The sequence below is a fragment of the Dermacentor silvarum genome, chromosome 8, assembly GCF_013339745.2.
Source record: "Dermacentor silvarum isolate Dsil-2018 chromosome 8, BIME_Dsil_1.4, whole genome shotgun sequence".
Lineage (NCBI taxonomy): Eukaryota > Metazoa > Arthropoda > Arachnida > Ixodida > Ixodidae > Dermacentor > Dermacentor silvarum.
In genome coordinates this window covers 36574551-36602478 of record NC_051161.1, presented here as the reverse complement: position 1 = coordinate 36602478, position 27928 = coordinate 36574551, and the positions used below count along the sequence as shown (strand labels likewise).

Here is a 27928-nt window from a genome sequence, read left to right as displayed (position 1 = left end):
GGCACTGCGATCGACAGGTGGCTGCTGCCAGCATGGCGGCGTATGTAGTGATCGGTCGCTTTAGCTCTGCAGGTAGTTTAAGGATTAATTCGATCTTACGGCCCCATGGTAATAATTCTATTTACGTATGGCGTAGGTATCTAAACGTTTCATCAAACAAGCTCTCTTACCCACCCGCGGTACGGTTGATTTGCCCCAAAAAGCTGGTAAGTTGTCATCTCGATTCGATTCAATGACTTGGATAGGTCATTCAAAACGTTGCCAGGTGCTTGCATACTGCTAGCAACTGCTTTCGTTATCTGTATCAACGCCGCAAAAGGATCACGTGATGACGATTGCTGTATTTATTGCACGTTATGGCTTTTTGTGTTTGTGTTTTATTTGAGTCCTCGTTCTCAGTCTAATCTGTCTCGTAATAACGCGATCGCTTCTGTGTATCTAACATCTCTGTTCTTTCTCCGTTCTTCTTCTTCTGTGCACCTTCTGTGTGTCATGGCAGTTTCCAAGTCGTCATCATGATAACCCTCTGCTGAAACAATTGCCGCACGTTAAGGTAAAATCCAAGTACGTGTAGTCGAGTTTGTTCTTTACTTTAAACGTAGAACTGCATTAATTGTAACTACTGCGGAATGCAACGAGAACAACGAGTAGAGTGCTTGCAATTGCTACTAGATGTCTTTGCTTGAGTTGCGTGTTTGTTTTGTTAATTGTGCACAGCTTCTTCAGAGAAACGTTCAGCTAGGCAAGCCGAGGAAATGCTTCCACCCTGGTGCTTCGACGCTATTGCCCGCTCAGATCGGCGTCTCTTTAGAAACTGTCAGCAGCTGGTCCATCATCAAACAGATGTTTGTTTATCTCTGGCCAAAGGATAAGCCGGAGATCCGAAAACGAGTCATCGTAGCCTTGGGTATATTAGTCTTGGCTAAGGTACGTCATGCCTTTCGTTTTGTGTTTTTGTTTCAAAATGTTTTTGTTGCTGCTGAATTTATTGCCTTTTTACATTGCAACACCAGTTAGTTTTGCCTTAGGAAGGGATAACACCTCTCGATGCTATGCAAATGGTACTAGACGTTTGCATCATTCTGGAAAGCATGAAACCTGTATTTCAAGTGATGATGAAGGGCTGTCCAAATGACTGGAAACTATATCTTAGTGTCTTTCTTTCTTTATATATATATATAATTTGAATATGAGGATAGTATTAAGGTTCAGAAAAATATTTCAAGCAGCACTACAGATAAAACATGTCTTTGTATTGGTGTCATGACGTTAAATGAGAAAGCCATCAGATATCAAGCTTGTGTTAACTTTCATTTAAGACAACCATTTCTTCTGTTTTTTTTTTTTTCTTCTAGGTGATCAATATCGAAGTGCCATTTATCTTCAAAGCTGCTATTGATTACCTCAATGAACAAACGGGGAGTCATCTTTCTCTCGAAGATGCATCAAGCACTCTAACGTCAGCAGCTTTTGCAATTCTTGTTGGCTGTAAGTTTTACTGTCGCTTGATGTCAACAAAGTACCGTGGTCGGTTACATTATATACATTCAAGGGACCATACAATTCCTTGAAATCTGACTCGTGAAAATTTCAAACTATGAAGATGGTCTTTTGAATTTTTTTTTTGAACACTTCTATCCTCTCCACATTGTGCCACATACTTTGCAGCTGCGGCATTTCCTAAACAGCTGCAATGTCAATAAAGAGTCAAAACTAAAAACAAAAATCTGTTTTGAGCACCTGCTATGCACTTTCAGATGGTCTGGCAAGGGCTGGTGCATCGGGATTCAATGAACTCAGGAATGCTGTGTTCGCCAAGGTGGCCCACCATTCCATACGAGAGGTGGCCCGACGACTCTTCTTGCATCTCCACCAACTGGACCTGAACTTCCACCTGTCTCGGCAGACAGGTGCCCTCTCCAAAGCCATTGACCGTGGGACGAGGTATAGTGCTCAGCAAACATGCATTGCAGAAAGCTCTGACACAATAAGAAGGAACTTTTGGGCGGTTACTATAGAGTTAAATGTAGAAGGACGACAAGTGTCAATATACAGAAATTTGTAGAAGAGCTTTATTTTACCAAGTGTAGAATGTACTTACATTTAGAATGAACTTGTTTTTTTTTTTTTTTTTTTCCAAGAGAATGCAGTTGAGTCTACATACAGGCATATTTTCACTACTTGGAAGCAACAATACTTGTGGCTCTGTACTCGTTAAAAGTAATCTGCATCTGCACTTAATATTTGATGTATTATCTCAGAAGACGGCGGCAATGAAATGCACACGCTAGTTGCACAGGCACTTTTGCACAGGCACGCCTCAAACGAAAAATGCTAGCCAGTGCTTGTTCCAACGCCTGAGCTACTGTCTGCTGCTATGTTCCTTATTCTTTGTATTTAATAAATCATCAGCAGCCACCAGTAGCTGTGCAGACACAACACTATTTTTCTTGTATTTCCAAATCAAAGGAACTTTATTTAATCCTTTATTACATCTCACTCTCTCTCTCCACTTTCCAGAGGCATCAACTTTGTCCTTTCTGCGCTGCTGTTCAACATTGTGCCAACTATCTTCGAAGTAGCACTCGTTAGCACTGTATTGGTAAGCTTTGTAGCACCACTTTTACTACTCCTGAGCAATGGTGATCCCTGTTTTGTTTCCACAGCATACCACCACCTCTGAAATAAATTGCCAGTAGTCAACCAAAAAATGTATTTGTGAAGGACTTTCTGAAAGCAAATGCTCAAGCCCAGTACGACTAGGAGAACACAGTTAATTCATCGTACAAGATGTTTATCTTCAGTCCTTGGCTGTACACTACAAATTTCCCAAAGGCAGAGCCCTGCTTTTATTTGGTTGAGGGCATCTGTAGGGTAAAAGAAGCAAATTCTGAGTGATCGCTCAGCAAATGTAAATACTTATCGGCATAGAAAACAAGGAATTATGAATTGAGGTACACATAACTATTAAGGATACGCTCGTCCACTTGATTCTAGTGGTACAATTTTTCCTTGATCATGTACAAATGTCACAGTTCTTGCTACTAAGAAAAACAGTTACTTTCACTAATGATTGCACTGTGAAATGAGAAATGTTGGCCATGTTCACGGCCTTCATTGTTTGCTTCCTTCAGCTTTTGATATGCACACTCAGTTCGCAGGGTAGAGATGCAATTGTATGTCACTAACAAAACAACATTGGAAGCAAACACTGGTTTTTTTAATATAATACTTAGTACAAACGATGCATATTAATACAGAAACGTTCACTCACTTATGTTTATCAGTGGCTATGGCATACTGTCTTTGAGAATAAGTTCACAGATACTATTCCCATCTGCAGCAGCCAGATTCCAATTGTTGCAGAATGTGTTGAAGTATGGCACATGCTAGAGAGTCGCAGACTGTCAAAACTAATCTTGAGCCTTTCACATAAGTGCTTCTTGCAGCCAACACATTGCATGCTTCCTTTGGCTTTCTACATCTACAGATGGGACATTACGGATGTTTTTATGCGCGTGCTCATTTGCTAAGGCTAAGTATATTAGTTTATATAGGACCTTTGTCGCACTGCAGCCACAAGTAGTAAAACACTTTCACAGTTTATCCTGTATGTTCACACATTATTCGAATCCGGCAGTATGCTCTGACATCTGTTTAAAGAGATGGTGTTTAGTGAAATATAACGTCAAACTAGATTGGTAATTCAACCCTTTCCCTACCTTAGACAAGCTGAGCTATTCCACGCTGAAACAAGCACTTGTGCACTGCTGCCTTCAAGCTACCCTGATAAATTTTGCTTACATCTCTTTGGCTTCAACAGATGGCGCAGTAAAAAAATAAAACTGCGCTCAAAGCTTGCTTCCTTGCCGAAAAATGTATCGATGCTGGCAACTGGGATTTAAAAATAGCGTCCTGCTTTGTGGGTGCGCGTGCCTGCAACGGTTCCACTCCGGAAAAAAGGGAAAAAAAAAACGTTCGTTTGCGGATTTTTTGTCAGACTCAGACAGTGAAGAAGTTTGGTTCTTCTCCGAGAGTGGCAGTGAGGATACTAAGCAGCATATCTTCTCGGAATCATAGGACTCTGATGACAACAGCGTCTCGACATGTCGGCAGTGGACGCCGATAGATGTAAAGAACCCCCCATCGCCGCATCCTAGGTTTGTTTTCATGGCCACGCCTGGTATAAAGGTACCCATGATAGAGGACGGAAACTGTGCGCGGTATTACTTCAGAAAATCGGACAATCTCCGCCGTGCAGTGCAGTGAAGCCAACCCTCTATCCATATTTTAAAAAATATATATATTTCGCGTGTATCTTAGAAATAAAATGTCTTTAGGGATATATTTTGGTTGTTTCAAGATACGTAGAGTTAATTAGGCAAATAAAAAAATCGGTATTTTATATTATTTTTGGCCAAAAATCTTGGTAGGTAAAGGTTTAACATAGTTGTTTAACATAGCTGTTAACAGGCCTGTCTAGGTATCACCTAGACAGGCCTGTCTTGCTATTGGGGGCAACTTGATATACCAGAAAGGTCTGACAAAATAAAGGTGGGCTTACCAAGAATACTTAGAAATATCTGCACCCGCTTCCTGTAATATCGACTTCGACAGCATTTATTTGCAGGTCAGTAATCGTTGATAAGTGGAGATAGATTAAATTGCATTTGGATAATCAGATTCAACCTGACAGCTTTTGGTAACTGATCCTGGAGAAAAATGTCCAGAATATGCAAAAATGCTGTGAAATTCATGGCATCATCGGCACCACTTGAGTGCAATATTAACAAAAACAAAGCTTTCATGCCATCTCCTTTAGTAATAAGCATTTTTTATTCTGCTATAAATTACAAATAGAACTTTTTGAAAACGAATGAATTTAGACTGATTAAGTGTTTAATTAGCATTTTATTTACCTCTTCAAAAGAACAAGGGGCTGATATGATACGTGAGGCACAGTTCTATTAGTGAAAGACGTGTCAACAGGCCTTCACAGCTATTCTAGGCCTTAATCAGGGGAGGAGTAATTAAATGTTATGTCTAAGTGAGATACGCTCACCATAAATTGCGACTTAGCATATACATTGAACAGCTGTATCTTTCTTTAATGAAGTAAATATTTATGGATTATGCATTGTTTCTTTTTATGTTCAGTATTACAAGTGCGGAGGGAAGTTTGCTGCGGTGACACTGGGATGCATTGGGACATACAGCGTCTTCACGTTCGCCATAACCCACTGGAGGTACGTGTCACCCTCAAACAGAAACTAGTTCACTGAATAGCACCAAATGAAGGTCACCGTTTGCTGCCTTGTATGTTTGTTGCGTGTCTTTGCTGTCTTCAGAAATACTTCCCTTAGTCATTTTTTCTATAAGTACGAGGCGACACTCATTGTTGTGTAGAACCTTTGCTCTCTTTTTATGGCCTTGAGAACATGTGCAAGTACCGTTGAACTAAGACAGACAATTCGCCATCCCATCAGTACAGTCATGCAGTACAAAAAAATATATTTTTTGCTTTTACTGCAATAGCACGTAGCATTTCTAAGGCCACAGCAGGTACTACCGTAGCAGACTAAGACGACATTGTGAACACCACAAAAAAGTTGTTCTTGAGGTGGAAATTTTTGTTGCGAGAAACTTCTGTTGTTGCAGTAAATGTGTTCGAAACTAGAGGAATCACAATCACTACGTTTTTTAAGCTTCCTTGACACAATTAGTTGTTCTGGCACCACTGTCAGTTGTTTTAGCGGAATTAGATAGTTCCTTGTTGCTTGCAATACACCAAGCTACTTTTTTATTATTACAGGCTCCACCTTTACACCACTCATTCCTATGTTTTGCGTTGTGTGAAAGTGCAGACAGGAATCCAAATGTAAAAAAGCACAAAGACAGTTATCACCCATAGGAATTTCGTAAATTTTGCAATATCTTCTTTTGTGCCTTGTAGGTTACAGGTGCATGCAGAAGTATGTCTGAGAGCATTTCAGAGCACTGAATTTAAAAATGCTGTTCTGCCAGTGAAACCATTCCTCTCATAATATCTGGTACCTATGACACTTGAGTGTGTCTCATGCTTATTTGTGCATCGTTGTTGTTGCCGACTTACGTACAGTGAGGTCCACTGTTGAAAGGGAACATGCCCTTAGTAGTAATCTGTCATTGATACCACTGAAATATGGTACAAAGTCTGGCACTCATATTTTTATGTACATATAAGAATTATGCTCGATAGATCATATCAGACATTTCTTTCCGACAAAGGTGAAATGTCCAGACTATATATTTGCTTTATTACTGGTTAAATGTTTCCTTCAACAGTGGACCATTTGGTACATGTGCTTATTGAAACACAGCAAAATATACATTCTTTGCAAAATGTGCCAGCCACAATGGTGCTTAACTGAAGTTTGCGGAGCGTTTCACAATGTCACTCATTAAGACTTCCATGTCACTGCCATCAGTCTGAGAAGCCATAAGATGGGTAAGGCAATCTGTGGCCCAGATTATGTATCAATTGCATTCTTTATCCATTCTTTTTTTTTTCTCTATCGTTGGCTCGCACACCACCATTATCGCTGACATTCACATTCAGTTACGGATGATAAAAACAAACTGCAGCAGTAGCCGTCTCACAGTGAATGTCGACATTAATGCGATTAGCTTTGAAGCGATGTAGCGACACACCTTATTGCCACCGCAGAGACATGTCATTTATCGGGCATGTATGCAGATGGGCTCCTCTCTGGCGCCTCTCCCCGGACATGCTGCGTCATTCAGCGCCGCGAAGCCTGCGCGTGGCGCTTCAGTGAATACTATAACATTCAGACAAGTTTGTGTGATTATGCACTATAAGGCAGGTTCACTACCACCCAGCATTGGCGGTAAAAGAATGGCACATACTAAGTTGCCCTTAGTTACACAAGCTGGTATCAAAGGGGTTTCTTGAAGAGCAGCAGATACCCAGTTGCATGTACCCAGTGTCCCAAGTTGACGTCAAGGAGGTTCACTCAAGAGTGGAACATACCGAGTGGCTTATACCTAGTGACCCAAGTTGGACTCAGTAAAGAGATTCAGTAAAGAGCAAGAAATACCTAGTGGCAAACTTTAGGGTCAGGTTCGTTAAAGAGACACTAAAGGCAAATATTAAGTCAAGCTAAAGTGATAGATTAGTGCTCAAGAACGTCTAAGGCGTTAATATTATCGCGTACAGAGCTTTACTAATCGAGAAATTTAGGTAAATGCAGGACACAATCAGGAGACTTCCCTTGGGACATTCAAGTATAACTAGCCCAATGACGAAAGCACTTCCCATTATATCTTTATTTCACTGCTACTCAACCACTCGTAATAAAAAGATCATTGTATTGCATTATAAGACGAAAGAAAATGCTACTTGTCCAGTTATATTTGATTTTCTTTATTAAATAACTCGATGGCGTTACCCTTGACAATGACACGGGCGGTCGGAAGGTTTTGCTTTCTCCACTCTGTGCCCCCCGCGCCTTCACGTTTCAGTAGTTTCGTTATAGCATAGTGCTGCGCTGGTTTTGATGGCTCGCGAAACTCGCACAAACTGCAATTAGCAGAGAATGCCACGTTCACGTGATGTCGTGGGATTCCCGAATGGTCGATGTCACTTGACCAAGAGCAACTGCAGTGGCGAATCCAACGCTCTGTCTTGGCTCGGTTTCTACGTGGCCGTGTGTTGGTGTTTTGCGCAGAAAACCATAGCACCGTCTGTCAGGCACCGTATTACTCACCGATGGCAGTAAAGGGCCGTGATGGCATATATAACGTCACCACTCCCCACTTGGGGGCAGGCTATTTGAATTGCACTAAAGGTATGCGGACCCTTCAGGCGCAATTTTCTCGTAAACTAAGTCTTTTCTTGGCACGAAACAAGTGCTGCGAAGTTTCTGGAATGGTATTTTAACAGTCCACGTCAACTTAGTATTTATCTTTAGTGTCCCTCTAAAGAGCGACGCATATGCAGAGACACATACCCAGGGAACCATGTTGTTCCGACGATTGGTTTTGAATCCTGTTCCAACAGCACAGCAGCCAGACGTTCTGCCCATTAGATTATGAATTACCCAATCCCAGTAACACAGGTTGGCGTGAAACTGGTTAAGGGATGAGTGGCACATATGCAATGTCACATACCCATTACCCAATTTGGCAGGAAAATGGTGAAAGACATCACCAGACTGACAGCCCCTTAAAAGTGTGTGAAGTACCCGAATAATGCTAATCGCATTAAAAGAATAGAAACGAAGCAAAAAAAAATACTATGAAATATGGTCCCTGCTTATATTCCGGGGCTCCTGGCCACCTGGCATGCGGCTAGTCTGATTGCATGTCTCTGGCAATTTCAGTCCTGGGGTGTACAATGGCATCAGGTGCATATTAAAAAAAACCGCAGGGGGCCAAAATTTAACTGAAGCCCTCCACTACAGCACCTCTCATGGTCCCTGTGGTGCTTTTGGACATGAAACCTCATACTGTATATTGATCAACCATTGTCTTAAGAAAATTCCGACAGAAACCATCTCAAGATGACCATCGACATCAATGTGATTAACATTGAAGCAATGCAGTGACACCGTATTGCCACTGCTGAAACACGTCATGTATGACACGTGTACTGTAACCGGGCTTCTCTTTATTGCTTCCTTCTGGACGTGCTGCAGCACCTAGCCGCGGCAGCGCGAAGTCCGCACATCACATGTGTCTGAATATACCTACTGGCAAATACCCAGTGACCCAAGTTGGCGTGAGAAGGGTTAGATACGGCAAACTGGGTGAAGTTCCCAAAGAATGCTAATCGCATTAAAATATACTGAATTGGGTAGCAAAGGTGAGCTATTTGGTGAATGGTCATGAAGAAAATAGCGCAAAAAGGAGACATAAAAAAGACATGGATGCAGCACTGTCTGTCCGTGTCTTTTTTCTCTCCCATTTTAGCGCTGTTTCTTTGCGACTGAATTAAGTGTTGTTTCTTTAGTTTGCTGGTTCTTGCAATCAAAACTCTACGCACATTTTTGCCTGTTCGAAAGAAAAAAAAAAGGTTGAAAGACTGAGTTGGATATTTTATGTGTTTGCAACCCTGGTCAACAGGACAAAGTTCCGCATAGAAATGAACAAAGCAGAGAACGAAGCCGGAGCACAGTCGATCGACTCGCTCATAAACTACGAGACAGTGAAGGTGAGATTCGACGACCTTGTAGTATTTATCATATTGACCATATCTGTTTTGTTGTTTTAGTACTTTGCCTTACATTTTAACCCATTTGGTAGTCCAATCACTACAAAAGATGCCTATTGCAGACTTAGGTGTCTCTAGTACGCTGACCATCAGTCTCCTTTTTAGGTAACCACCTGCTTACTTGCAGGCATACAATTTCGTCTACACTAAATTAGTTTGATTTATTTATTTATTCAGAGTTTATATTCTGATCTGCACTGTTTACTACCCATTTATTTTTTTGATATTATATTTTTCCACCAAAAAGGCCAAACTGGCACACTGTCACCTATGAAACCTGGCATCACAATAGGTGTCAGTTCAGTTATTGCTAGCTGATCGCAGTACTCAAGCTAAATACATTTATACTGTGTTGACTGAAACACGATCTGAAGCTGGAAGTGTGGCAAGCATTACGCAGCCTATGGCATCCACATCTGGTACAACTTTGTGTTTTGATTCCTTTACATGAAACAAGTACTTCAACAACGAGAAATACGAGGTAGAAAACTATGACAGGCTCTTGGCACAGTATCAGGAGGCCTCCCTGAAGACAACCACCAGCTTAGCACTTCTGAACTTTGGTCAGAATGCCATTTTCAGTGCATCATTGTCGGCAGTCATGGTGTTAGCAAGTCAGAACATCCTGAATGGTACGTACTTCTTTTTGTATTGTACAGTGTGTCACCGTATTGTCAACTGAGAAAACCTGTGGGGTTTTGTTACACAAAGCACCACACATTAACATCTCCTCCCCGCTTTCTCTCACACTTTTTGTACAAGTCCCTGTGTTCCAAATACCACTTCATCTTGTCGAACAGCAAAAGGGACTGCTAGGTCATTATGTCCATCACAGCAGGTGTTTTTTCTCAGTATTAAATTAATCTGTGCCATAGTGCCGATTTGGTAGTCCGGTTTATGCGCACTTCTGAACCACTCAGCTTAAAATATTTAGTTGTTCTGCCTTGCGGTGCCATCTCTTTCATATTTTAAAGATGGAAGGCATACTACAGACTACGATTAGGTATGTTAGGTAGTACAGTAAAATCACAGTACAGTAAGTTTGTATTTCACGGAATGCCCAGAAAATGTGAAATTATTTAGTAATAGTATATAAAAAAAAAACTTCAAGAAAATATTTTGCACAGAGCTGATATCTGCTAATAGTAACATGTAAGCATGAGGCCTATACCATCCGCACCATCTTAAAGGGGTCCTGAAACACTTTTTATCTAAGTGGAGAAATGCAGTTTAACTTAAAATAGACTATTTCAGAAATACCTTGTAGTAAAAAGTACTTCAATGCATTCAGTAAAAGTGGATTTATAAGCAGTCAAATATTGCCTTTGATCCCCTTAGCTGTGCTCCCGTTCCTTCAATGCCTTGCACTGCGAAGGCTATGGCGGAGCGGGGAGGTGCCCATAACTCTCCTCCTACTGAACGTCACTATAGCACGCAGTTCAAATGATTTTTGGATGTTCACGTAGACGACATTACTTCAGATTGTGGCACCTATGACACATCAAACTCGGAGGCTATCCATCAACTTACAGTTGAGCTCACGGTGTCGCCACAGGTATCTCACCCTTTGCTGTGCTACAGTGTGCGAGATAGCTACTCGTGGCTGTGTTTTCTTGCACTGAGTGGCATGAGTAGCTTATTTCCTGTAGCACTTATCTCTACAGCAATCACACAATTTTCGAGGGCCGAAGGAAGTGTCATCTTTATGTTCGCTCGTGCAAGTATGTCGGATGTGTGCACCTGGGCTTAAAGATGCGGATACAGTCGGGCTTAACGCGGGCACGTGCCACTCTCAGCACCAATCGGAGCACATGGTTGTCCTCAGCGAGCCGCAGCGAGCTCAGCGAGCGGGCTCGTCGTGGCACCCCGTAGCGGCCACAGTATCTAGCTAGGCAGCTACATGCAACTGTAGTGGCTAACTGTAGTGCGTACGACAGGGCTTGAGTGCACGTTTGTGCTCTTGAGCTCCAGTCTTGGTGTGCTATGTAGTGCGGACTGACTTTGTCCTGCACCAACTTATAGTAGCCACATAGTAGTATAGTAGCCACATCCAAATTGCTCATTTTTAAGTGCTGTCAATAGCTCACTACAAAGCGATGTATTCCAAGGCATCTAGCCAGGAGCAGTTACGAGTGAGCACACGCTGGCAAGTGTACATGTGGTCTTACCTTAAGTTTCGCGCTTAGAGGCTAGTTGAGTACTCAGAACTAGTAGAAATTAGTGAAACACGATGGCTACGACACTGATACCGTATTTATTCGAATCTAGGCCGATAGTTTTTTTCAAATAATCACATACGAAACTCTAGGGTCGGCTTAGATTCGAGGATTTTAAAAAACGCGCCAGTTTTTAACTGAAACTGATAAATGGATGGATGGATGGATGAGGCTGAACCCTTTAAACCGGGCGGTGGCATACGCCACCTAGCCATGACTATTAATATGGTGCATGACTATTAATATGGTGCATAGTTAGCGCCATCTAGAAAAGTCAGTATCGCAGCCGCTACTAGCCGCGCCAGTAGCCAGCTGAAGTACACGAGCGACGTCGCCTTTTTGACCTGCGTCGTATCGGTAGTATCGGTATGGTGCAGCATCGGCGCGCGGTGTGGCGTTATCGTAATGGCACCAAATAGGCGATGCCACTATAGTGCCGCTTTCTAAACGAATACTGTATTTACTCGAATCTAACGCGCACTTTCAACACGACCCTAAATCTGCGTCGGCATTTCAAAATGGCCGCCTCGCACGCGCGTCGTGCCTAGCTACCGTAGCATGCGGAAGCTTCCTCCGTGTGCTGCAGTACACGTGCTTAGGCAATAGTCTACCGTCTGTCTTCACGTTCTCAGCGTCTGCTCTATCTATCAGCATGAAGTACCGAGTTCATCATGATGCCGCGTTTAAAAGGAAAGTGATCATCTGTGCGGAGACGGACGGAAATCGGGCCGCATCACGGGCGTTCGGAGAATCCGAAACTTGCGAGCGGGACTGGCGCAAACAGAAGGAGAGGATTTTCGCCAGCAAAGCAATGCGGAACGGTTTCAGTGGCCCGAAGCAGGACGTAATCTGCGACGATCCACTCCGGCGATACGATCAGGCTTGGCCCTATGTTGAAAGCAATCTGCGACTGGTAAAGTCCGCCGCGCGCCGTGTTCTCGCCGCGTTGAAGCGAGAGGCATGCTAGCACGAAGGCGCGCTTCGTCTCCAGCGTTTTGACAGTTCGTTTCCGCGGTCAACGAGCGAGGTGTGTGTTCATGTTTGCTTGAGCGCGCGTGACACCGTGCTTGTTAATAGCAGTCTTCTAATTTGCTACCGCATTCGATGCATCGCCTTTAGGGCGAAACTGCAACTTTTTTTATTCATCGCAACATCAGTGCATCGGGAGGAAATCCATTTTTCCAAATTTTTCCTCACGGAAAACGGGCGCACGTTACAATCGAGGAAGCGTGAGAATCGAGTAAATACGGTAGTTGTGCTAGCCGTAGAGGCATCGTCAAACGTTCAAACCGGGCAGAACTTCGGCATCGGTCTGTCGTTGGAGGGGGCCACGGGAGATGGTTTTTGCGTGCGTCGCAACGTGCGCTCCTTCCAAAAATGCAGCATCTCTAATGCGCTGGATGGTACTGAATATAGCGCACTGTTTGAAGATGTCAGCAGTAAGGAAGATAGCGACGAGGCTAGCAGCGATGGTGACATAGAATGAGCTCGGCATGTTCAAATTCAATAAATGCTGTTTCATTTTGCGAATGCTGTTCTCCCTTTTTCGTTCGGCCTACATTCGAGGTAAGTTTTTTTTTTTTTTTTCGGACTCAAACTTTTGGGGGGTCGGCTTAGAATCGGAGTCGGCCTAGATTCGAGTAAATACGGTAAGCAGTGTTGCCAAAGTTTAATTCCTATGCGGGCAGCTGCGCCCGAGCGTGAGCAGATGATAGCTTCTGCAGGAAGCACATAATTCTTATTGACATTCAAAATGCATATTTTCACTTACTTCAGACTGTTTAGTAAACTGCAGTAATAAATACACATAGTAACAGCATGAAAAAGCACACTGGTCTAAACATGCTTATTGATTGATGTCAACTATCAGCCAATGGCAGCACTTTATCGGAATCTGCCCGCTGACATCAAAAGGCTGTCGCCAGCAGCCCTGAAAGGGTAGGGACAAGGCCTCTATTGAAAAGAGCGTTTTTGAGAAAAACATGACTTTGCACTCCACTTCTGAGCCCCACGTGCCAAACACGAGTGCAAAATTTGCCTGAGATGTTCACAGCAGTGTATGTTATTTGTGGGTGGTGTTTTCTCACCAAGCCAGAGGGGTGGTTCAGGGCCTTAACCACTGGCATCATAGACGAGTGCGCAAACGTTTGCCCGAAACCCAGCACTTATTTTGGACCACTTAATTAGCCTGTTTCATATGCTGCAATTTTGTGATGCAAAATGCTTCAAGTAGCAGTGCAGCGCCACTGTATTCTAATGGGTTCACATTGTTTCAATTTCAAGTGTCCGCCACTGTAGTGTCCACCACTCTTTTGAGTAGCAAGTGCTGGCACATGAACGTATGTTTGCATCACACGCTGCCTCCACACTCAAAATTTCTTTCAAGTTCGAACTTGGCTGGAGCCACCACAAGTGTCATGCAGGACCAGTTTCTGCAGCATTGCGGACAGAATTATAGACAATTTGCAACATGTCAAGTGGCCCTATACCAAGTAATGATAGGTGTAGGAATTGGTTGACTTGATTATATACAGTAGAATCTCGGTAAATAGAAATCGCTTAAATGGAATTACTGCCTAAATGGAACAACCTTTAAATTGGTTGGTTTTGTATTTGGGTAACATAAAAAAAAAAAAAAAACTTTTGGGAACCAAAATTGTTGCAACTGTCTGTAAACGGAACAGAAGCAAGCTCTAAATAATTTTTTTCAAAAAAAGGCAGAATTTGAAATAATCTTTCTTGGCTTCACCTTTCTTCTATTAAAAAAGCCCTCCTTAAAAAGTAGTGAATTTGATATTTAATGCACATCATGTGACCTGGAATGCCTCGCAGCACTGCCACTCGCCCTATAGGCGACCAAAATAAGGACAACCGAAATTTCGGATGCCTTATAGCATGCCGTTCGATAATAGGGACTCCCTCTGCACGAGCATGTGTTATTCGACTGCCAACTGGAGCAGCAAGAACTATGTTTTTGCTTTGTTACGTCGCCGGTGCCTTCTCGAAATCGAAACTAGCGAAGTCTAGTCGATCCAACAGCTGTCGTCCATGCCCAAAACCCGGGACAAATTAGCTGCTACATTCACTTCCTCACACTTAACATATCTACCAGTGTTAAGAAGGCGTATCACATATAGCGCTGCCCCTCTGCATATCTTTCTCAGTTAAGGGAACTCCTGTTAATCGGAACATATTAACCGGTCCCTTGAGGTTCCCTTTAGCAAGATTCGACTGTTATGTAATTTCTTCTGGGCGCACTGTAACTGTTTAGAAGTTCAGAAATAACTGATGCAGTCAACTGCACAGACAGCTTGTGAGTGCTGCATTACATGTGAATGCACGCATCCCAAAATTGATCAACTATGCACAAAAGCTGCTATTCATATCCTATTCAGCATAGTTCATGTGTGTGACACAGTACAAGATGCTCCATATTAGATTGCATTGGGTTGCATCAGCAGTGTTGTCAACTACTGGTTTTGCAATGCTACCACCTGCAATATTGATGCATCTTATGTGCTCCTCATCACTGAAATGCCATGCACTTCTCTATGTATGTTTGATGGGGCCATTTCACTTGTACAAATTATCTGAATATTCAGATGAATTCATGCCAGATTAACAAGGTTTTATTATAATTAGTACACTAGGTGTTAGGCATATCACTAATAGACTCTGTAAAGCTATGAGGTGACTTTGTGGGAGAATGCAAACTCGACTTTGTTGCCCTGTCAATATTGTTCCAGGCACTATGACAGTAGGTGATCTGGTGATGGTTAATGGGCTGCTGTTCCAGTTGTCACTGCCACTGAACTTCCTTGGTTCAGTCTATCGGGAAGTGAAGCAGTCATTGATTGACATGCAGACAATGTTTGTTCTCATGAAGCTAAAGACGCCAATTCAGGTAAAGCAGGCCCTTTAAGTGATTTCCCCTTGCTTGTATATGAAGGATACACATTGTGCGAGCACGTAGAAAAAGTTTTGTGGGAGGCCTAGAGCCACCACCTCTTGCTGGTTTTAATAAAGTTTATTCAGTCAGAGTACTTTTATGATATTCACTTTTCAAGTAATTTGGTGACAGCCAAGGTCAATTAACCCAAATGTTTAGCATGATTACAACTAAAACTGCTAAAGCTCTGAAAGAACTTGTGGAACATATAGTACAGAATTTCATGTTTACAGTTTCAGTTACTTTTTATTTTAATTTTGAAGAAACAAAAACCTATGAATATCTGCATTTCTTGCACAATGGCAAAACTTGCTGAGGCATGAAATATTAAAAAAAATTCCAATTTCATAGTGTTGGTCTGTGAGTATAGATGTAGGTTGTATATTTAAATGGAGGTATGCCCGGCTCTCCATTTCGATGTGGCATGCTTTAAGCAAAGTGATGCAAGGCACAATGTGACATTTAAGTTCAGATCAGTTTCAACAGACTTCTTAGAACCACCAAGGGAGAATGAACATTGCTAATTCGTTTTCATCCACTGCAGTCTAAGCCAGGAGCTCCCCTACTGGTAGTCACTCCAAGCACGGCCACAGTGGACTTCGAGAATGTGTCTTTCGGCTACGTCGAGGGGAAGCCCATTTTGAACAATCTCAGCCTGTCCATCCCAGCTGGCAAGAAAGTGGCACTAGTTGGCGGCAGCGGCACAGGGTAGGCAGCACATTTTTAAAGTGCTGGCATAGGATTTCTTAGGGCTTGGCTAGATCAGTGCTTCTACCTTATCTATCCTTTTGCTATTCTTATACTGTTGCATGCTTGTCTGCAAGAATAGCTTACCAAAGTGCCCAAACCTGAAATCTTTCAGGGAAAATGGAAAGCGTCAACTGCATGGGATATATTTCTGATGCTTTTCCAGCAGAATGCTGCTCGGAATTAGTGTATCCATTTTAGTCTGCTCCACAGTCACACTTTAACATGAGGCCAACAATTAAGCTTTTGTGGCGGTTCTTTAAATCATATTTTCCTTCTTTCCGACTTCGACTGTGGCTGATGTTTTCCTTTCAATATATCTAGAGACCACCGTGTATATTTGAATAGTGTCCTTGTATTGTTGCATAATGGCAGTTTCGATTTACCAAAGCTCCTATGCGCTTCCTTTATTTTTTATATTGGAAGTGTGCATTACTGTTCAAATGTGTTACTTTTGTCCCCCCCCCCCTCCCTCTCCCTCCCCTTTTCTTTTTGTTCTCTACAGAGCATTGAATATGTACTGCTATTTAGTTTGCTCACTTTTCTGTAACACCCTACTGTAATGCCTAAATGATGCTGTAGGTAAGCTAATAAAAAAGGAAATAAGTTGTAAAGGCGTTTATTGCACGCAAGCGTTAGGGCTGACCGTTCGATCAGTTCAGGGAACCGCGAGCACGAGCGGCATAGTCCGAGCGATGCGCTGGAGAGACTGACCCACTAGACAGCGCTGGTAAGGATGCCCCACTGCATCGTCCCTCTTCTTCACTACAAAGTAAATAAATAAATAAGAAAATTGCCTTGGCAGGAACTGGGGAATCTTTCATTTAAAATATCCAAGAAAAATGTATTCTAAAAAAAAAAGAAAGAGCTACACTAGAGCCTCGTTATAGCGAAGTTGAAGGGGGAGCCTAAATTACGTCGTTATATCCATTAAGTCGTTAAATTCATTTTGCGTGTTCTGCAGCATGAATCTCTATGATGAGTTATATAGGGGAAATTCACTTGCTTCTTTATATCCATGAATTCATTATATCCCGTTTCGTTGTAACGAGGTTTGACTGTAAACAATGTGTTTTGGGGCGCTTTCATAATCTAAAATATTTAGCACTAAGTAGGAGAAATTTCTGCCTGCATCTCGTCAGAAGTACACCTTAATTTGTGCTTGAGTGTCCCAAGCTATGTTTCACATCGCAGCAAGTATTGATTGATAATGTGAGCAACACACCAATTACCAAAGGCAACTGTGTATAATTTAGCTTTCATCACAACTGGAATGGAGCGAGCTGTGGATTGTCACTGTTTGCTTGTGGCCAAAACATTTTTACAAGATGCAAAAGGTGAATTGGAACATCACCAGACAATCCCAATGTTCTTCCTTCAAACATTGTTTACAATGTCAAGAAATTTAAAGCTCGAAGAAATGCCAAGAAATTGAAAGCTCGAAGAAGATACTTATATAACTGTAAAGTATTTATCAAATAAATGTAAATTCTCCCCGGTATTTTAGAATGTTCCTTCACTCAACATTCCACCTCAACTCGAGACAGTAGGTAGCAGCGCTGCCTCGCGGCAGAGTGATCGCTGTGCTTCATGATCACCCATGGCAATTCTTGAAAGCGTAGCGTCCTTGTTAGTCGAGGAGCGGTGCTGTGCTCAACCTGGTGGAGTGGAGGAACAGCTTCAAGAATACAGGTGTTTGTGTGGTACAACTGAACAACAATGTTGACTGTAATGCATGAAATACATAATTTATTTAGAAATTTGTAAAGCCAGTTCTGCAACAAGACAGTAGCAACTGTAACAACACCATACTGTGAAGTCTTTGTTCAAAGTCTGTGTTTGCTGAGGTACCCTGGTCTATATGGTGTGCCACACAATTATTTCACAGTGTTTACCACAAAGTGGTTTAATTGTTCTTCCAGTTGACTGTAGCAGGCAACTGACATCTCACTGTGTTCTTAATTTTCCTTCCTAGCAAGTCAACTGTCATCCGGCTGTTGTACCGGTTCTTCGACCCATCAGATGGACGCATCCTGATCAATGGCCAAGACATCAAGACAGTAGACCTTGACAGCCTAAGGAAAGCAATAGCTGTTGTGCCTCAAGTAAGCCGACTGTTTTGTGCTGTTATTTTGCTGTTGTTGTTCAAAACAGTAGTCATTTTTGCTGTACCCAGCTCCTATCCTGCTTTACAGCTGTGCAAAATTGCTCTCCCAAGATGTTCCAATTTTCCTGTTCACATTTCTCTTGCCTACATTAGTACATTTTGCAGAAGAAGGACGCACATGCCTTGATGTAAAAATGGCAGGTGTCAACGTGAAAATTGTTCCAGCAGCTTTCTCTGATAAATTGGCTGTATGCAATGGCATTGTCATCAACCTAGAATGCTTGAGTGCAGATTTCTATAGACTCCTTTACGCAATCCCTGTAGATAATCTATGGTGCTGTTCCATATCATCGTTTGAACTGCTGTACTGTTGCATATTCAGGTGCAATAAGTGCTGTGCATGTAAAATGCATGTTTTGTGTCAATGACTGCTCTAAATGCATGCTTTGTGTCAAAGACGGTCAATGACTGCATCTTTGGTGCATTTTGACGGGCGACTTTCTGAACGTCTTCTTTTGGTTTTGTGGATGAAACATCCTGTTTGTCAGGTCATGAGGCCATTGAAGCTTTTCTGAGAAACATTGAACTTGGTATTCATAACCACATAAAGCCAACAGACAATGAAGCCAAGGAAAGCATCGGGGAAATTAAGTGTAGTTGAAATTGGAATGTAGAAAATAATGAAGAAATGGGGGAAAGTGGACGAAAAGATAACTTGTCGCCGGTGGGAGCCGAACCCGCAACCTCCGCATTACGCGTGCGTTGCACTACCAATTGTGCTACGGCGACGGTCATCAATTCGTCCACTAACTTGGGTATTCATATTTTACTAGATCTAGCCCTAGGTGTGTTAGCCAGCACCAGTACATTTCAATTTCAACCACACTTAATTTCCCCGATGCTTTTCCTGGCTTTATTGTCTGTTGGCTTTATGTGGTTATGATTAACAAAATCGAGGGTCTCGAATCTGGCAGCCTTGATGTCATTAGGTAGCATGCGAGGATTTATTAGCCACGTGCCTGCTCTCCCAAGATCACATGTTACGTGATGCCATCGGGCTAAAAAAGGATGTTCCACATCCGCTCACCATGGTTCTGAGTGGTGCTGGCTAACACGCCTAGGGCTAGATCTAGTAAAACATAAATACCCAAGTTAGTGGACGAATTGATGGTCGTCGCCATAGCACAATTAGTAGTGCAACGCACGCGTAATGCGGAGGTTGTGGGTTCGGCTCCCGCCGGCGACAAGTTATTTTTTCGTCCACTTTCATTTCACTTTTCTTCATTCCAATTTCAACCACACTTAATTTCCCCGATGCTTTCCTTGGCTTCATTGTCTCTTGGCTTTATGTGGTTATGATTAACGAAATCGAGCCCCTCGGTTCCCCTTCTTCTTTCGTTTATTGAACTTGGTTTGCAATTCTAAGTACTTCCAGTCCTTTGTCTACCTGCTTTTCTCTCCTAATTATCATCATCACTTTTTCTCTTTCCTCTTATCCTGTTGCTGAGTGAGATCACATTTGCTGAGTAGCTTGCTATATTTTGGAACCAACATTCGTTATATAGCCAAACTGCGTAGCCCCGTGTGTCACGAGCCAGGTACACTGCAACACATGATTGCAGAATGTAAATTTAACCAACAACACCCACCACTCCTCACCAATCCTAACCCCAACATGATCCCCCTACCCATCCAACCCCTTAGAGAGCGGTGGAAGATCTTGCTGTCCAGCCCCGCCCTGGAAGACCAGCTTTGGCTCGTAACCAGGGGCCAGGCGGCGAGAGCAGTATATGGATTCCCGTGAAGTGGGAACCACTTCCATCCGGCGCATGCGCTGAAAAGCTCGTGAAATAAAGTTTTTCATTCATTCATTCAAACTGCGATCGTATGATACATTTTCTGGCTGCTAGATCCCATGTAAACAATAAAAGACGCAAGGCACACGCTATCGCAAGCAGTAGTCGGCTATTGCAGCAGCTTCCCCGCAATACCTGCATGCCAGTCCCGCGCGAAAATACCGGCGCGCACTAAGTTTCCTATTCTGGTACCAGCAAATCTCCTTGCAGGTCGTTGCACGCCACATTGACAGCCATCGCCGACAACCCTATTGTCATAATCATCTTCAACTATCTGTTTCACAGCACATGGGCCATAGTGCCGTTGGAAGCGTACTGCACGCTTTTCATAGGCGATAACCCGAACACGCTGCTGTTCCCTGCTGCACGCGGCGGGAAGTGAGCGTCATGATTTCCTCTGGAGGCATCGTAACCACCGTATTCCGCTCTCCCACCAGCTCGATTTCGGTTTGGTTTCTCATCACAGTCTTAGAACACTGCGCAATAGAAAAAGGACGTGCGTCTCCAATTGTTCGAGCCTCACCAGCTGGACACGTGTCGGCATCTCGTGCCGCAACAATTTGCGCCGTGTGGGCACGTCAAAATTTCCTGCCAAAATTCCCCATTTGAAGAAGCTGCTGACTCAGGCAGAATTCTATGAGCGCAAACTTACGCTTGCCGAAGCTGCCAAAACGACAATGCGCATCTCAGGCTGCTCAGGCCCAACCAGCTCGGCGCGCATTGGCTTCTCATGCTGCAATGATTCACGCAACGCTTCGCATTATGTAGCTGTAAACTGCGATTGAGTCTGTAAAATTATTTAGATACTTCGGATTGTACATTTTTTGGTTAGTATGTTTTTTCCTGCATTTTTTTATAGAACGTATGAACGAGGTTCTACTCTTTCTACTACGTATGAACAAGGCATTTTGTATTTGCTTTGAAATTATTCAATTACAATTAAAAAATAATTCAATTATTCAATTATTATTGCAAATTGCTTCAACTTCACTTTGAACAAAAAAATTGACATTCACTTTTTCTTTCTCCCTCACCGATTGAAGGACGCAGTGCTGTTCTACAACACCATTGAGTACAACTTGCATTACGGCGACTTTTCGCGCTCCCTGGAAGATGTGCGGCAGGCAGCCAACATGGCCGAGCTGCATGACTCCATCATGGCCTGGCCCAAGCAATATGCCACCCAGGTTGGGGAGCGGGGGCTCAAGCTCTCTGGTGGAGAGAAGCAGCGTGTGGCCATTGCACGTGCCATCCTCAAGAACAGCCCCATCCTGGTGTTTGACGAGGCCACCTCCTCCCTCGACTCGATCACCGAGCATGTGAGTCGTACCCTTACGCTGCTTCTTTTTCTCTCTTTTCAATTTTTTTTACTTTGTGGAAAGCTTGAACATTGTTGGCACATACAAAATTGGCTTGAATCACTCAAATTCAAATTAAAAGATGCCTTCAATATACACATTGAATATACAGTGTTTGAATTAATATAACACAATGTACTTTTGTAGAAATTACAAAGTATGCAGTGATATATTTACTTTAACACCATAAATGCTGCATTCGTGTCATGCTCATGTTATTTTCAGTGTATGGTTACCAATATAACACACTGGATTTTGTAAAATTACTAGCTTGAAGAAGCGCATAATGTCATATTTGTAACCGTGCTCTGAATATAACCAGGATATTTCTTTTTCTACAACTTCATGTTTCGAAGTGCACCAGGCTCAGTGACCAAGCGACAAAGCTTTACACAAAAGCCAGCATTTCGATATCCAGGAAGAGCACAACTGTGCATGCGCAAGAGGGGGTGCCTGTCTGCATGGGAAGGAGAATGCAATGAGAGGGGCAATGAGGAGAAGTTGTCCGCTGGTCTAGTCCGTTGTCACAGTGGACAATTTCACAGTCTCATCTGTGTGAATGCAGCTGCCATATGGGCCCTTAGGGCAGCGTACAAGGGCTCTGTTGATGGGTGATTCATTATCATGGTGCATGCCTGCAAGGACCCTGGCATGGGCACACGTGGGTCCACAAAGCGACACATTGTTGCGGCATAGCAAATTGTGCATCATGGTACTGAAACATTCTGTATTAACCGCACAGTTTAGATCACCAATTGCATCTCCACATTACATTCACACATTCATACTACAGTCAACATCCGATTTTTCAGAATCCCAACGAGCCGCGAAAACGTCTGAAAAATCGGGCAGTTTGAAAAAATTATTGCGTGTCTTTTACTGCCCCCAAGGGCTCAGATCACCTCAGGCACGTCTCGAATAGCTTTGAACTGCCGGTATACTTACTAGGCCTGTCGGTGCTCGTATTGTGACAGGAGACAGCGGGTGCACGCGCATATAATTAAGGAATACATACTGTGTCCCATGACAGTAAGCCCCCTTTCGATTCTATTATATGCTTCACCGCATAACACAGCTGTATTGCGGCGAAACCGGTATCATGCTATGTTTGTCTCTTGCCGTGCTTTCTACGCTTCAAAACAATCGGCAAGGATGACAAAGGCAGAATTGGCGCCATTGCTGACAGCCAAGAATTCTTTCTATAAAAAATATGGCACCGAACAGCAGAAAGCTTGGTAGCAAATGTCAAAAAAGCTAGTGCCGGCTTTGCTGTGGTGGTGACTATGGCTGCTAGCGGATTGGCATGCGAGAGTGCTGGTTCAAGGCTGCGAGATAATCAGAATGGCGGCTGTGGTGGCTTTGAGTAATGCTGTTTCAGACTTGCAGTCGCAGCAAAAAGTCCGGAAAATTGAATGGCTAAGAGTTCCAGCGTGTAAAATTTCAAACGTTCTTATACATTGGCTCTATGGGGTACGTACGTGGTGGTGCCGCGGAGGCATCCGAATTATCGGTCATGTCTGAAAAAGCGGGCGCCTGAAAAATCTGTCGTTGGCTGTACATGTTCTAATATGTTACAAATTAATTTTTCTACTCATTGAAAGTGCATCTTTAATTATACAGTCAATCCCGGATAAATAAAACCTGGACATATTGAGTTGTATATATCTAACAGTCATAACACCCCCTTAAAGATCTCATGCAAAAGTATAGCACCTGTACTATGCATATATCAAACTCCCGTTCACACATTCGATATACTGAACGTTTCACCCCACCACCCCTTGCTAGTGCGCTTCTCCTAACAGGGCTGCGATCACTCCTGATGCTGTTGGAAATATTCCATGCCAAAGAAACAGCACTGTTGTGGCAGGTGCTGTCAAACAAGGCATTGAATCTGAAGGTCAGTACGTCCCATTGAGGAAAGATGAGCAGGGTGTGTGTCTCAGTATTACTCGTTGCAAGTATGGATGGCTCGCGCAAATTGCAGCAGTTCGTTATCGGCTAGAGAATATCACAACGCTGCTTCAAGAATGCAAAAGGCCTCCTGGTCCGAACATTCCACAAAAAAGTGTGAATGATGCTCAATCTTTTCACCGAGTGGCACTGAGCATGCAATGCCAAACTGAAGTTGTCTGCACCGCCGGGTTTTATCTTTTATACTAACAGATTCCACGAATGCACTTCATGGTTCCCGCAAGCAGCCAAAACAAATCCAGTCCTAACCCCCATTTAGCCAGATTTATACATTACAGTTTGTATTTACCAAAATCACCACATTCCACATTAACGCACAAGACTCATGACTGTGTGATTCACTGGCCCACAGTGTGTGCTGAACGCATTTCATTCGTGCTCGCAGGGTTACACATCAGTCGGAAGGATTTACGATGTTCCGCAAGCTGAAAGCCATTTTCGAATGTAACAGTGTCTGCCTGGTTGACTTGTTGCTGGCGTATGATACACGACCATTCAAAGTGTGTATTTTAACGGACGGGCAGCCGGACACATTCATGCGCTATTTGCAGTACCAGTTTGCTGATGGTGGCAAGATGCATGTCCATACAGGCTGATTTGCTTACACACTGCATCCATTTCTACCTTATCCAGAATAAATACTTGCAACAAGCACTTAGTTTGCCCGGGATGCACTGCAGTCTCGCGGCTAGGCGAGGCAAACTTTTAGGGTTAGCACTGCAATCAGTATAGTATCAAAGACCATTCCGCAGTTTGAGTAACTTGCTATATTCATGTGCAAGAAATAAGGTAACTTTATGCTTTCGGCACGGCCTTGGAGAAACAAATTGCTAAATTCCTGCTTTTCATGATCTCAAGTCTGAGACGTGGAATTTTCAGATAAGCTTCAGATAGACAGATTTTATATTTCTAATTACCGATATAGTACCAAACTATTTTGCAATCCCTTCAAGTTCGATGTATCTGGGATCAACCGGTCAAGTGCAGCAGTTGTAAATGTTTTTATTTCCTCTTACACTTGAGCATGGAACTGCATGCTCAAAAAATGTTGCAGGACCATTGTTGTGCTGGAAAATCTGATTATTATTGTTTTTGTAAGCTTTGAACTGAAATTTTCTTACACAGTTAGTGGACCAGCCACTTCAGCTATGACAGCTGCGATTAGTGGCAGGTTTTCAACATCATGTATGCCATCACAGCTGTTGTAGTCCAACACTTTCTCCTTTAATTTGCTGAAAGTGACTGGTAGCATTCCTTGTGTATACTTATCATTTTGTATGGTGTGGCTGCCTGTCTGATTCAGGAATGAATTAACAGCATGCCCATTGTGTGGGACTTGTTAAGCTGCTCCATCTTTCTGTTCATTTCACGCATTCTGCATCCTCACCCTGTCCACTCCATGTCTTCATGCAGCTGATTATTCTCACTGACCATAAGAATGAAAAAAATCTAAATTTCATGTGTCCTCTTTATGGACACCTTGTTTGAAATACAAGGAGGGTACCACTGTAGCAGTTAGTTTGCAAGCTGCTTCAGTGGTTACTGTCCCGCGTTTGCGAACAAGGTGCCGATAGAGACAGCAATATGTCAATTTCATCATTTTTATGGTCAGTGACAAGATTTAGTACTGTTACAACAGTCCTCCTCAAGGGCTGTCCTAGAAATAACACAACTTCAGTCTTGGACAGGGCAGTAAAATGTGCACCGATGCATGCATCCTTGTTGTATCAGATTCGTGGGCAATTGGGTTGGGCCACTGTGTCGGAACCTCAGTGCCTATAACAACAAAGCCATTAGCACCAACAAGCTCTTGTTACAAAAGATAATAATATTAACCCTTTCACTGTCACTCCCGTGATAACTCAGGCCAGCCATCCTTGCACAACCCCTGCCGCTCCCAAGTAGTACACTTACTCGTTTTGTCCCTCCAGAAGTAATCCGTGCAAAAAAGAATATTGTGTACCTGTTGTGCCATCTATGGAGAGGTCACTTAACACACGAAAACTTGTGAGTTAGATTTCCGAATGCGGGTGGAGCAAATGTCCCAGTGCTCTGCCTGGCAGCCATGGCAAACGAGTGTGACATGTCCGTCCACACTTTAACAAAGATATTTATGAACTGTTAAATTCTGAATCAGAAGAAACTGATGATGGAGAACCAGTATTTATGTAGTAAGAAACATCCACTGAACAAATACTCGAACAACAAAAATTAAAAGAAAAAGAACGGAAGAAGCGGTTGGGGCCAATTATTGCATAAGCATCCATGGTGGCAGGTCCGTCGGTCCAGACTATGACAAACGAAGGAATTTATGAACTGTTCAAATGGGAAAAAGTGACAACGAAAAACCAGCTTCTATGTACATAGCGGGAAGTGTCCACTGAACCAAACACAAAAAACGAAAATAAACACAAAAAACTGCAGGAACTAAGGAGTAAGAAAGAAAAACAGCAGTCAAAGGGTTGACAAATATTTCGAAAAATGGGGCAAGTAACATTGAAAACATGGAAAAGGATTTTAAAAAAAAATGCAGTTGATCTATATTCGACCAGAGAAAGCCCTAAATGTACGCAAGTTCACTTGCCCTCATGATTGTATCAGTGATGCAACGGCAATGCATTGGTGGTTGTAATAATGGATGCAGCAGATAGACAGCTTGACCTAAAGCTCCTCCATGTGTCATCGCCGCTTTTGCTAAGTAGCGCCAACCTTTGATGTGTGCCGCTGTTCCCTGATTTGTCGCTCAAACCAGTTCCACTTCAGCAATATCCGTTTCTGGTTCCAGAATTTTTGCTTGTTGCACACACGCACCTCTACGTAGCAGTGACGTCGCTTTCGCTTAAAACCAGAAGCTGGGACTATGTAAGTTTCGCTTGACGCCGGAAACTGGGGGGTGAGCGAGGGTAGAATAAGGGAGGGGCTCAGAGGAAGAGGGTAGGTTGACGGTACTTAACCTGGTCGGCGAAAACTTATATGGAGGGGCTTTAGCTTGACCAAGGCTGGAGTACAAGCCAGCGAGTTTACACGTATTGCTCCAGCCTCAGTATTCAAATATAGTTGTACGTGGATGATGACCACCTTGATAATCCAGACCATATTGATTGGCCAGCAGTTCTTCCTTGACCAGCTTTTTGCGTCAAGAGTCACCGCTGTTTTCGTGCATTTTTCATCTGACTACTGCACAATGTCACAAACACCACATCTGTTCATCGGGCTGTGGGCATGACACGCAATCATTATAATGCCCAAACATTTGAAAGTTGTTTTGCTATCGCTAGTTTAAATACAGAAGATGCACCACGAGCACTGTAACCAGCCTCAAGCGTTTGGTGCGCCACCAGGTAATCTACCCTTCGCATCCAAGATACAGGCTCAGGCCACACAAAATGATGTGATTTCAATGCGCACATATGAATTCAGGGAGGATACAATGTGTTGTGACACTTATGCTTTTGTGATAACAATGAAAGCATGCCAACAGTCTTGCAGCATGTGTTCAGTAGTCACTGTGCAGGTTTTACACGAGACCTTATTTAAGGAAAGTGCAAACAAGTTCCCCCAGTTGCACATTAATTTTACCTGTTGAATATAACATAACAATGACAATATCTTTTCTTTTTTGTTGAAACCCGTCAACACAGAAAATTATGATGGCACTCCAGCGGGCATCACAAGGTCGTACATCCATCTGCATTGCCCACCGCCTTTCCACCGTGGTGGACGCCGACGAGATCTTGGTGCTCAGTGATGGCAAAGTGTGCGAGCGAGGAAATCATCGCAGCCTTCTGGCAAACTCATCCAGTTTCTACAGCATGCTCTGGAACCAGCAGCACCAGCCCCACCGGGAGAATGTGTGATGGAACAATTGCAAAGTTAGTTGCAAATCAAATGGCAGGGTGCAAGACTTGTGGTGTTAGCAAATGATTGATTGCTAGCAGAACCGTTCCTTAATGTGGCCGACAAAAAGAACTGTTGCAAAAGGGACTGAATAATAGGCGATTGCCGGATGCTGTCTGGTTGATGTGAACTGTTTTGGCTCATGAGCAAAATGCAGTCAAAGCATGCTTCTGAAGACCTTTAACAGCATGTACAATATGTTGAGCTTGTTAGTTTACCCGATGTGTTAAATGCTGCTGACACCGAATCCTAATGATGGTGTCGCTCATTTACCTAATGTTGCACCAATAATAGAACCTGGTATAAATTTTTCTTGCAGCAAAACCACTTGCTTATTTGCATTGTTATGCCAGATGAAAAAAAAACGTATGCAAATCCAAGCAACTCATGCATCAAGGGCAGTGAACCTGTATAAGGCAGTTCTCAAATACCTCGGAAGTCCTAGGCATCTGATTTACCACTGCATATAATCTACCCAAGACTATGCAAACACTTTGCTATGTCTGGTGCAATTTCACCGCTATACTCCAGATTTTTCAAATGCTTGTCTATA

General features: G+C 43.0%; 1 protein-coding gene across 3 annotated transcripts; it reads left to right on the top strand.

Annotated features, from left to right (window-relative positions):
* Positions 1-27: 27 nt before the first annotated feature.
* Positions 28-27384, top strand: LOC119461018 (iron-sulfur clusters transporter ABCB7, mitochondrial-like). 3 transcript variants are annotated; one of them, XM_037722189.2, is made up of 14 exons: positions 28-206; positions 500-553; positions 718-927; positions 1356-1488; positions 1758-1944; positions 2521-2602; positions 5158-5246; positions 9124-9211; positions 9729-9903; positions 15234-15391; positions 15981-16144; positions 18159-18288; positions 21190-21465; positions 27120-27384. In XM_037722189.2, exons 1-14 carry the CDS (start codon positions 33-35, stop codon positions 27333-27335), a joined length of 2136 nt encoding a protein of 711 aa, XP_037578117.1. In that variant the 5' UTR covers positions 28-32; the 3' UTR covers positions 27336-27384. The 3 variants fall into 3 exon arrangements, with proteins under 3 accessions (XP_037578117.1, XP_037578118.1, XP_037578119.1); XM_037722191.2 differs by having other exon boundaries at positions 185-206; positions 500-564; XM_037722190.2 differs by lacking the exon at positions 500-553.
* Positions 27385-27928: the final 544 nt, after the last annotated feature.